This window comes from Pseudorasbora parva, chromosome 6 (assembly GCF_024679245.1).
Source record: "Pseudorasbora parva isolate DD20220531a chromosome 6, ASM2467924v1, whole genome shotgun sequence".
NCBI classification, from domain to species: Eukaryota; Metazoa; Chordata; class Actinopteri; order Cypriniformes; family Gobionidae; genus Pseudorasbora; species Pseudorasbora parva.
In genome coordinates, this window is record NC_090177.1 from 30,264,668 (window position 1) to 30,277,810 (window position 13,143).

General features: G+C 36.5%; 1 protein-coding gene across 2 annotated transcripts in view; it reads right to left on the bottom strand.

Annotated features, from left to right (window-relative positions):
• The window catches only part of foxp1a (forkhead box P1a), a 73,519-nt gene that overhangs the window by 38,014 nt on the left and 22,362 nt on the right, over window positions 1-13,143 (bottom strand). For both annotated transcript variants that reach the window (XM_067446641.1, XM_067446639.1), the window contains exons 2-3: window positions 8,359-8,510; window positions 3,280-3,384 (exon numbers count right to left, since the gene is read on the bottom strand). In XM_067446641.1, the coding sequence (XP_067302742.1) occupies window positions 3,280-3,384; window positions 8,359-8,496 (243 nt within the window). In that variant the 5' untranslated portion in view covers window positions 8,497-8,510. The remainder of the gene's footprint in view (window positions 1-3,279; window positions 3,385-8,358; window positions 8,511-13,143) is intronic.

The following is a 13,143-nucleotide window of genomic DNA, read 5'->3' on the forward strand; positions in this document are numbered from 1 at the left end:
AGTCAATGGTTGCTCTATCTGCTTTGTTACAAACATTCTTCCAAATATCTTATTTTGTGTTCAGCAGAACAAAGAAATGATACAGGATTGGAAGAACAGGAGGGTGAGTAAAATGTATGTGCCTAATATTTATCTAGGAGGCTACATTAGACTGAGCAGCAATGTAAAGTTGCTACTACTTGCATGTTTCAAATGATAAGCCATATTTGAGGTCGATGGAAAAAAGGCGAACATTTGGATTTCTTACCATTATACAAAGAATTGGTGTTAAAAATCTGTCCCACACACTTTTATTTCTACAACTAACCAACTAATACATTTTCAACTATGCCACTTCTAATTGACTAATATTAAGTCAACTATTAGGGGGCCTAAAGTACTTAGAACAAGTCTTAGGCACCTTAGGATTTTCACCCAAAAATATTTAAGCCAGTTGTTTATAAATTTTGCTGTAGTGTGTCAGTAGGAAATATCAGTTTACATACCAAAAATTCCTTTTGCCATTAATTGTAATAATTTTTATGCATAAGGAGTCTGGCAACAGCCAGTATGATCCATGGAGGAGAAACATTAAAAAAAACAGACAGTCTAAATCCAGAAAAACTGTGGCAACTTCTCCATGTGGCTCGAAGAAACCTTCCTGTAAAGCTACAGTATTGTGAAAAGTTTTAGGGACGACAAAAATGCTGTAAATTGAGGATGCTTTTTTATTTCTCATATTAACTAAAATCAAATCAATATTTGGAGTGATCACCCTTTGCGTTTACAACAGCTTTTGTCCTAGATGCAAATCGTTTTTCAGGTAGCTTTGCAGGTAGGTCTGGGAGATATTGCCACGGTTCTTCTGGATGTAGTCTGTCCAGTCCAAGCCTGCAGTGCTCCTCTTAGAAACTGAATCTTTCGCGCCTGAAAGCTTCAAATCGGCCAAGCAGAAACGAATGATGCCGCGTCGTCCATATTTTTTTACGGTCTATGTTCCAGTCTGATTTTGTCTCAGGAAAAAGTATTGCAAAAAAAAACCGGTAGGCCCTACATATAGAAACATGTTTCTTCCACTAAATAAAAAAAAAAAAATCAAAAGAGTAAATTGCGACTTTTTCTCTCACAATTGTTATAAAGTCGGAATTCTGAGATATAAACTCACAATTGTGTGATATAAAGTCACAATTTTGACTTTGTTTCTCAGTCAGAATTGTGAGTATCACGCAATTGCAAGTTTATATCTCAGAATTCTGACTTTATAGTTCTTCATATTTATCGCAAATACTCTTTTTATTTTTTATTTAGTGGCGGAAACGGGCTTCCATACCTACCAGCTTTTGGTTCGGTTAGAGTTGGAAATGACTGAAATTAATGACTTGCACTTATTTAGCGAGTCAGATTAATTGTACTTTCCTAGTTGACTCTTGTTTTTGCATTCAAGCCGTGCAGAGTATTGTTTCACGGAGTTCTCTCTTCATCAGCAAAAGAATACACATTTTAAGAACCACAAATGGAGCCAGTTCTTGGTCCCCAATCCTATATGCCGTTTTTGTATGCATGACCTCCCACTGCAGGCAAAGATTATCCTTGAAAAATACTTATTTTGTAAACTATTCCTTCATTAACACAACAAATGAACTTCAGAAGTACTAGAACGTAAATAAAAAAATAAATTAAAAAACAGCATAACAGATTAGACATTTGCTTGTGAAAGAGCTCTGAAAAGCACCATGCCTTCGAGCCTCAACACAGAAATATGTTAAAGCCTAAGAAGAATGTAAGCATGCCAGCAAATTAAATGTAAATATTCTCTCTCGGGGGCACAGTAAGCACTGATGAGCGTGGTCTCCATGACAACAGACAAGTCCAAACATTGTTTTGATGTTGTTATTGTTCTTGCCAGTGTGTCAAAGAACCAACTCCCCATGAGTGAGTACATGTCAACAAGAGATTGCTTCTGAAAACACAAGCCATAAATCAACAGGCTTCAGCAGCCCAAAAACAAATAGAGCCTGTTGTTATTCCCCTTCAATACCTTGAACAATTTTGGTGTGGTTCCCCACCCAAAGTAAAAATAACATTCTTTCCTGCATGCACTGTGCATCTGGGTAAATATAAATTGCAAAGGCAAGGGGGAAAAAAACAAGAGGGGAAAAAGGCACAGTTCTGTGAACATAGCCTTTAAAAGACAAAGAGAAGTAATTCAGGCAATTACAGCCTAAAGACAGTGAGTCACAGAAATAAGGTCCCAGGGCCCATTCAAACTGCTTTCAGCCTTATGTCAGATCAGATATTAAAATAAAAAATGGTTAGGAACAATTCTCAAACACAATGCTCTTCTACAATGTCAGCAATTAAATTATACAAAACCCCTCAATTAAGAATGAATCAAATTAATCCAACAAACTGCTTTTTGAAATCATCTGTAAAGTAAAATTACATAGAAAATTTGTTAGGGAAAACGCAATAGCATTTTTATATTAAAAGCACAATGGGGGAAGACAAAATGTGTATTCAAGTAATAAATACCCTGAAAAACACCCACAAATCCCAAGCAGACATCAAATAACGGAACACACAAGCAAACAATATCTCTCTTTTCCTCTCTGACTAAACTAGCACAGCTCGCCTCAATACTCACAGACCTTGATAACTCCATTGGCGGTAAGAACAGAGAACTGTGCAGAATGTTTGAAGACTAGTCAAGAGTGCCAGTATCCTCCTCCCTACCGTTCCTTCAACTACCCAGCCTCGCTGACCAACCCACCTCCCCCTCCAATAAATTGCTCTCACTAGGATCTCAATCTAATGTAACCATCCAGTCAGGTGCTTCAGGCTTGTAATCCCGCCCCTTCCACTTGCCATAGTGGCATGTTGACTTGAACTATTGACTATCTGAACCCTAGATCCACCTCTTGCATTCACATTCACATGAGACTCATGTAATAAGCATTCAACTCATGATGAATAAATAAAGGCAGCTGTGCACTGGGTGGCATATAGCGTGTTTGTTTGTTTGTGGCTAAAGCTCTACAGCCGTCTAATTCTCCTCTGTAGTACAGCCATATCTGCTAACTGACAAGACAGAAAATACTCGTTTTACAACAGGCTGCACACACAATAAAGTGGACTTGTAATCTTCCATCATAAAAATATGTAATAATAAAACAACCTTCAATGCCCCATCTGTTTATGATCTGTTGAAGGCAGCATAAACAAGTTGGTTTGTGTAATCGCGTAAACAGCCAGGTTCTCTGGAGGTGTGTGCGCTGCGGGTGGAGGAGGGTATGGCTCTACCTGTGCGTCTGCCTCCTTTTCCGTGCTCTTGGGGGACTTCTCACCACTCGTTTGCTGCTGCTGCTGCTGCTGCTTCTGTTGTTGTTGTTGAGCAACTTGTAGTGCCTGAAGATGCCAAAAAACAATAACAAGTTTCTGATTGGTTTCTGAGCTGCTCTGCTCTCCTAGGATCACTCGCATTGTTTTCAAGAAGCATGAACGCTTCTTGAACGCTTAATACTTTTCAGTTTCCTGTCAAAAATATAAATTCTATCATCATTTACTCATCATGCCATTCCAAACCTGTATGCCATTCATTTGTGGAACATAAAAGAAGATATACTACTGTCTAAGTTATTAATGCTTTTATTTAGTATATGCATTAACCAAACCTGTATCAGGGCTCGACATCAACGTTTGTCTGGGACAAGTGGATTTTTTTAGAAGGGGCAAGTGAATTTTACATGCTGACCAGACAAGTAGCCTGATTCAAATTACAACAAAAAATAACTAGGGAGTCATGAAAATGTGAGAATGATTCTCCATTCATTTAGGTGTAAGTGGTGATTGATAGAGAATAATAATATCATATATAAATGTACTGGTGGGTAACAAGGTTGCCCTTTTGAGGCTCATGAAAAAAAAAGCGCAGCTCGTACAAAGAAACTTTGTTAACTTACTGTGTTAAAAATTCTATATGTGGAGTTTTATATTTTTTAACATATGATACAGTTTAAGCAACATCACACGACCAGGAGTGCTGAATACCATCACGATGTAAAAATATCTGACTGTACACTGATGCTTCAAAATAAATTATATTTACAACACATTTTTTAATTACGGACAAGCACATTTTTGAATAACGGATTTACTTTTCCAAAGGACAAGCACATGACAAGGCTGAATGTCGAGCCCTGCTGTATAGCAAGTCATACACATTTGGAACGACATGAGGGTGAGCAAATGATGAGATAATTTTCATTTATTAGGTGAACTATACCTTTAAGGACAGCTCCACTGAAAACATCCAAGCAGCAAAAATGATGGTTTGTTATTGTGTGTGGACCACAGCCATAATGCTCTTGACAAGCCCTCACAGAACAAATGAAGTGATGATTGCACAACATTTTTGTTTATAATAACCTGTGAACATCCGGATATAACAATCGCACACTGCACATTGCTCAAAGTGCAGAAGATTCAACCTTTGACTCTATTAACAGCCACAGTCCTTTGGTGATTGGATCCTATCATACAATTCTCTGACAACTATCACAAGGTAACATTTGTAAAAACATTACCATAATTCTTTGCATGAGACAAACTAAACCTGCTCTTTATTTAAACCAGAACATTATACGCCTTCTGAAATGGAAAAAACAGTTGTCAGGAAACGGTAACAAAGTAAATACATCAGCTGTGCCAAAGCAATGCGAGGTCTCCAAAAGTTGATGAAGGGATGTCTCTCTCACTCTCTGTTGCTTTTGTCTTATTTTCCATTGTGAGGCCCTCTAGATAGAAATCAAGGAAAGAGAAATGCAAATAGTGAACGCAAACAATATCCACAGTGGTGGGACCATCCTCTCAGATCTGACCTCTTACACCTCTGAAGGGTCAAACATCTGGCCCTGTGGAACTCCCCTTTACAGAAAGAAGGGTGGAGAGATGAGCAAACGGATATGGAGACTTCAATAGACGGGTGTGAATAGAAAAGGGAAAGCAGACAGATCATGACACAGTAATCCTTTGGAGATGAAAAACTACATGGAAAAGCATTTACAGGAGCTTTTTCGAGCCTTCTCTCATCGTTTTAATACAGGACGGTGCCCTGAACCACAGCTGTCTGGCATATATTCCAGAAGTGATATCATACATCTGGAATCTGAACATGGGGCATTGGAGCGATGTGTGGGTGCTCTCAGCATGAATCATGAAACACTGTTGTCACAATTTCACTGTGTGCACATCCACTTTTCGCACACACATGCATAGAGATAATGACTACTTTTAAAAAAGACAAAAGAAATCACTGAACCCCTATTGGCATAAGACACGTCAATGATTTAAAAGAATGAAGATGGGTGTGTCACAGCACAATTGCTCAATTTTTCTAATAAGCAACTTAGATATTGTGTAACAAATGTTGACATACCAATAAAAACTTCCTTGCTTTGAGAAAGCATTTCCTGGAACGCTTTCAACACATCAGTCTCATGTACGGCCTCATATCGGCACAGATTTCACAATTTGCTTCTGATTCAATTACGATTTTGATCCAATGTGGATCAAAATCGTACACATTGATTCCCCCCCACCCCCCACCCCCCTCAATGACAGTGCATAAGGTGCATTGGACTTTTTCACAGTTTATAGGGGTTAGTACACTCAAATATTAAGTTATCATCATCATTTTGCTCTGAACCACTCATCTTTGAACAGGGTATATGCAGGAATCCTGAAGTTAATTTCAAGACCTTTTTAAGACTTTTTTAAGACCGTCTCAAAATATTTTAAGACCTCATCGCACCAAGTTCTAATCGGCAACAAACCTTTAATAAACAGTTGTAGTCGAATGTAGACTTAAAATCTTTATCGTAGACCAATTTTGTATCGTTTATATTGCATATCTGTTTCGCGACGTATGGAGGGTGACACATTACCTAAATGCGCATTTCGCAAAATACATGACGTCACCCGTAGACGGCGCGCGCCAGGGATGGAAATTAACTTTTTTCAAAGTCTACCACTCAATGTTTTTACCAGCCACTTTTTTGTTTTTAACTGACAATTTGTAACTGCTAGTAAAAATTAATACTACAAGCTCTACAATACTTAAGCAGTTTATTTAATCTCAAGTCTCAATGAAATACTGACATTTTCACGATGATTTGTGGTCTTTTATGGCTTCCAGTTTTATGGTTTTTAGTCCCAACAATGAAACTATTCATTCTGGCATCTTTGAAGCGTGTTGACAACATACTGAGCAGAACATTGTCAGAAGGGATGCACCGAAAACAAAATTCTTGGCCGAAACCAAAAAAGAAGAAACCAAAGCCGAAAACCGGAAAAAAAAAAATTCAAACTAAAATGTTTAACTCGACCTCACTCATGTATAGGCTACATTAAATAATAATGTTCATGCCTACTGGCCTGCAGAAAGGATTGAATAAAGTAATCAAATGTAAAATAACTGCATATTTAACTGTTTAAATGAAAGATTAATCCTTATTAAACTTACAAAAGCTATTTAATCAAGAGACATTGTTTAATGTCAAACTAAATATAAGGACATCACTCAGGCAGCAGTAAAGGCTACTGCGCCTTTAAGACCTGATGCAGGGATATGCTCGTCTTTCTCTTAAGGCATATTTAGACTATGTCTGCTAGGATACTCATAAAGATGGATATGTTGACATACTTCTTGTGTGAGTTTGTCCGTTTAAGCGCAAGACTTGAAAGAGAACTTAATATTTGCGCTCTGTGAGACGAGCGCGTCAGATCTTCTCTCAGAGCACGCGAGTCTCACAGCGGGTCTTCACGCGAGTGATGACGGAGAAAACGGCTGGTCATATGCGCACATACGGCAGCACTTGCATGCATTGAACAAAGTTTACAAAGAGGTGAAACAGCTCGGTAGGTGAAGCGAGTTTACCCGCCACAACTCTAAATCAGCCGCATTTGGCTGGTGGCGGTGCTAATTTCCATCCCTGCCGCGCGCGCTCCGAGCCGATCTCAGACTGAGCGCCCCGTTGTTTTTTAATACTTATGGGGATCAAAATAAATATATCCATAAATACTTTTTGGAGTCAAACTCTTTTGACAAAGCTTGAACAAAATACTTTCAAAATTTAAGACTTTATAAAGCCGTGATAAGACTTTTTAATACTTTATAAGGGTCTTAATTTTCCCAAAATTGATTTATCACCTTTTAAGACTTTTCAAGACCCCGCGGATACCCTGTTGAAACACGCATGAAAATATTTTTGATATTCTCTGATTTTTTTTTTGTCCATCCATTTAACAATTTAAAACAAAGACATTACACTTAAAACCATAAATACCATTTTAGCTTTATTTATTTGATGTGCTCTATATAAGCATGTACAAAAAATTTAAATTAATACTTCACTACTATATAGTATGCAAAAAACAGTACACCACAAGAATAGTATTTCGAAAAACAGCAGAAACGGATGACCTAGAACTAAAGATCCTGAACAGCAAATTCAATTAATCCAAATTTCATTCATACTATCTAGAACATACGGTATATGGTTTTAACGGTCTCAAAGTACCGAAGTATAAGATAGTATGTGATTTCGGACGCAGAATCGACTGCTCGGTTTATACAACAACAAAAAAATTAAGACACATTTTAGCAACTTCTGAGACTTGAACATTTTGATTATGTCGACTTTCAATGGATGAACAAAAAAAGAGAGTATTAAAATGATCTTGTGTGTTCTTAAGATGAATGAAAATCCTGTGGGTTGGGTTTTTGAGGTTGAGAAAAATGACAGAATTGTCCTTTTTGGGTGAACTATCCCTTTATAATACTAGGTAAATAAAACACAACAATACAGGAAAGATGACAGCATGTCTCCTCTTTAAAAACTGTTTTGGTTTAGTGCTATGAATCACACACTAAAAGTGGAAGGTCACATGTCCGTGTCCCACAGTATTATTTGAATATTATTTTACATATTAGGTTTATTATTAAATTAAGTATCAGTTGGTCACATTGACTTGATGAACCCGAACTGTACAGCGCTATCCACAATAAAATTCAATTGAGGAGGACAGGGATTTGAAAAGTTACTGGAGTTAAAGATGACCTGCAAAGGCAATTATCTTCAGTACGAATCGTCGCAATGCTTAGAATGAGTGCAAAACACTGCACCAGAAGCGTAACTAGAAGCACAGCCTGTATCAGGTCAGGCAAGATCTACAGGACGAGACGTGTACTACAAAATAAGCGACTAATATTAAGTTGTTCAAAAGTAGTTTATAATAAACCCGAAAATGTTTACCTAGCTCTAGTTTCAAGGCAAAAAAGAAACCTAAACAATGTATTTTCAGTTAGTTTTAGGTCATTACCTGTGTCTGAAGTGTCTGGCCTGTGGATGATGGGGATGAAGACGTTTCTCTGGTTACTTTCTTCTCGCTCTCTGAGCTCTGACCTTCCTGCCCAATTGGACTGCTATTGGTTGCTTGATCGGTCTTAGACTCCTGCATGTCGAATCGACAACCTTAAATACAGGAGAGGAAAAATAAGACAGCTGCCAGCAAAACAACATATAAGTGTATGCTTTGGAAAGCTTTTTCCTTTATTTTCTTTCCTTCTCCCCCCACATGAGCCCACAGACTAGATCATGACAAAACATGCACTTTTCCAGTTGAGTTGACATCACAACACAAACATTTGTGTGTGTACTGTTCACAAATATGATAATACATTAAAAACAAACAGTTCTGAGAATTAAGCATTTCATGCAAATAACTGACAATTGCTCACAAAGGCGAATCTTATAATGCGCGGCGGAGGCTGAATGAAGAGGGAATAACCATGTCACAGTTAAACACAAAAAGTCTGAATTTTAGCAAGATCAGAAAACATCATGGGACTATATGGGCAGAATGGAAATTGAAAAGAAACTTTTACTTCTAAGCACCCTGTCTTTGGTAATTGGCTTTTTGAAGAACTGAAGTAAGATAAATATCTCTTTTGACCTTGAACAATCAATATCGCGTCTTCTTCAAAGTCGACAAAGATCTGTGTGAAACAGCCTGATCACATCCGTGTGTTTACAAAAAACTGACACGAACAAAGACAACATTCCTCTCAGCCTGATACAATCAGCAAAGAGAAAAGTTTGAGTACTGTACTTCACTTTCAGTATCGGAGAAGCTGATGCTGGCTTAGTAACTAGGGCTGCTAATTATGATAACGTAGTAAATTGTGCCACCTGACAAGGGCTGGGAATTGAAAATCAATTCTGGAATCGGATACTTGTTTTAAACCATTCAAGCGCAAGACTATGTGAAAGAGAACTCAATTAGAACTTCTCGCACTTGAAAGGACAAATACGCACAAAATTGTGTCAAAATATTCTAATAAACATAGTCGGTTAAGTGAATGCAAACAGTTGAGAAAGAAAACGCATATAATACACTGGATTCGTGCACTGACAGCGAGCTAATAAACCTGCTACTGTCTGTGTCAATAATGTTAATCAAAAGAACAAAAGATAAAGAAAATGATCATTCACTGATCTTAACTGAATAACTTTTGTAACAATTCAAAGCATTATTTACAGCAAACAAGCGGCAGGTTCTTATGAATATTGGTATAACCTGTCTGCCTGCCTTCCATGAAGCTTAAAATAAACCTTTTAAGACAATGCAGCTGCAGGGGTAGTACTGTTGAAAAACGATGATATTTTGAAGGTTCTCTTTTGATCCAATCCCCATAACGGCGAGGAACTAGCCCAGTACATTAAAGGTGAACTGGTCACACATAAGCTTTAGTTACAAAAGAATATCTTAACCCTTATGTGTCCCTGGGGATGTTTTCATCCACTATGGGCTGCTTTTGAGTCTTAATTTGGCCAAACATTTCTCCGTGTTTCAGCAAATGGAATGATTTTTGGTGAAAAATCTTGTTTTACACATATTTTGAGAAAATGCTTTAAATCTCTAAATCTATTAAATCAACCTCAGTCCGGATCAAAACCACTAAATCCTTTAAAAAAATTCAGTCAGTCAAAAAAATCTTTATTCTTTATATTCAAAATAAGTCATTTTGTGTGTGTGCGTGTGTGTGTCCCAAATTCCCAAATCAGTGACATAATTTATTAAATTGGTAATTTAATAAATTAAGTTAATAAAATTAAGTTAATTGGCTTAAAATGAGTTAAAATCTAATTAAAAAAATAAATAGAAAATTAGTAGTTTTGATCAAGACTGATGTTGATTAATAGATTAACCACAAAAAAATAAAAAAAATAAAAAAATAAAAAAAATAAATGATCCGATACATTTCGACAGCAGTTTCATTTAGTGGATGTTTCATCCACGAGGATAACGAAAGGGTAGTGATTTTGAAGGATGCACAAGGGTCATTTTTTAAGGGTCGAATTTCTTTCAATACCAAGCACTTCTATAGCTCTCCTTTGGGTTGTTTAACATTTTCTCTGGTTCGTACATAGTTAAACACTCTCCCACACAAGCAGGGGCTGATATTTGTTAAATAACTGATTGCCACCATGACTACAGTAAACACTGGGGCCCTGGGTTTGGTGTTTATTAACAAACACATCTTCCTTCTGGAGCAATTTAACATTAACCAGGTGGTACGATCTGCAGATCTGGCAGGTGCCATAATACACAGGGAGGGCCTTATGTAAACAGCTGGGAAGGGCGGGGGAACGGCTCAAAAAGCAACACAGCTAGAATAAACAGCAAAGAAAATCTTTAGACAAACAAGCAACCCCTCTCCTGATATGAATGTGAACCAGATCAGAGCTCGTGGGATTTGAGTGCTTGTTATTTAGTGCTGCTAGCACAGCCGCTGCCTGTTTCGGCTGGCAAACACTGTGTTGTACTTTCACTGAGAACGAAGGACAGATTTCAGATGGCGTGAGGCTGTATACAAGGTGCTGAGGTCCATAAAACAATTAGGATGGATGATATGGACTAAACATAGAATGGGCAATTAGTACTCTTTTTTTTAAGTATAAAAAAAGATGATCTGATCCAAAGTATTAAAGCTTAAATAAATGCCACATGTTCCCCAAGAAGTGCTTTGTGTGAACTACTTTGGGTATAAAAGGTTTAATTACAATGTGATGCACCAAAGGCATCATGCATTTAACCCCTGTCTGCAACCCCTTTAACCCCAGAATATTCTTAACTTTTAGTGCCTCATTAATTTGATAAAAATGTCATTACATAACATTTTAAATGATAAATTCCAAAGCAGGATTTATAGATATTGATTTTATTGTGAATGATTTATCATTTATTGTTTTTTGCCTCCATCCAATCAACAACCAACAGACAGAACCAAGTCCCGTCTACATTTTGTTACATTTTTGATATAAAAAAATCAGTTTTAGGGCTGCAATTAATTATTATTTTGATGACCTGTTTTGATTAATCTGTTGATTATTTTTTCAATTAATCAGATGAAAAACATATTATACACTCATTTACTCATACACTCATCTATATTACACAAATATTAAAATTCATTATTTAAAAAAAAAGATATTCTACATCCTACCAAATGCTGTCTTCCAAATAGGGCTGCACGATTAATCAAAATCGAACCGTAATCGCGATTTGGCTTGTGTGCAATTATGAAAGCTCAAAGGCTGCGATTTTATATGAAATAAATTAATGTGTGTTAGTGAAGAGCGGCTCTGTGATCAGAGTAAATAATGCTCCGTCTGCGGAGCTGACTGCGAGATTGAGTCGCTTATAACGTGCGTTTGAAAAAGCAACAGCAGTCAAACATCTTCACAAACTAGTGAAGCGTTCATAAACCTATTCTACAAAAGGCAACGTTTAATAACATGCTTTACCTCACTTCATATCGTCAGTCGAGTGTTTGTGAGCTGATGTGGCTTCTCATCACAGAGTGAGGCAGACGATGCGTTATTTTATAGTACTCTATACAGTGATAAAGTCTATGTCAATCAGCACTGCATTATAATATACTTTATCATTATGAAAATACCCTTGACGGCTTGAAGAACTCAAATACACCATATTTTACTGCAGTCGTGTTTAATCAAAGCGTTTCTATCTTCTGTTTACAGGGGTTTCCTGAAAATTAACGTCATTATTTCTCTGAGGCAAATGTAGCTTTTCCGCTCAAGGGCGCCCTCTGTCCTTCAGTATAAATTAAAAACTTTAGGTAATAAATAATAAGAAAATAATACTTAATACATTTTAAAACTTAATAAACAAGAGGTTCATATTTCAAATTAAAGACATAGACTTTAAGAAATTGATATCACAAACAAACACAGATTTTTATAATAATATTTTTATTTTATAATATTTTTCTTACAATAATTCCTTATAATAATCTATTTTTTAATTTGTAATTATGAAAATGTTATTGTAATGGTAATATTTCTTATTTGTAAAAATATTTTAGCAGTAATCATAATAATGTCATATTAATATATAAACACAAAATGTTATTTACACACACACACACACACACACACACACACACACACACACACACACACACACACACACACACACACTTTTCATTTGTAAAAAAATATATAATAATCGCATTTTAAATCGCAATCGCAATTTTACCCAGAATAATCGCAATTATATATTTTCCCCAAATCGTGCAGCCCTACTTCCAAATAATGTGTATTATAAAGCCTATGAAAACAAATATAGTGAATGTACTTTAAAAGCAAAAACAGGTTAAAATATTGTCTGGCTATCACCAGACCAAGCTCAATCTTTTAAGATTGAACATTAGACTGGGGAGTCTGCTCTGTATTTTCTACTACACAAGAGGCGTGATCAACGGGCATAGTTCAAATGTCTCTGTACGCAATTGGAAAGTCCTTCAACCAATCAGACTATGGAACCATCATTTCTCGATCCGTTATTATGTTAAACCCGCCAGTAGCGTGCTAGATGGATAAGCCGGTTTGCGATTGGTCTCCATAAATTTGTAACAGAAGCAGGATAAAACAAAGTAACAAACTGAGCTGAGCGGTGGCAAATCAGGCTGGGTTTACCCAAATACATTATAAACCTAAAAAGAACTGACTACTTACCATTTTAAATCAGAAATTAAAACGACTAAATAAAAAATTATAACAAACTATTTTTTTTTAACTT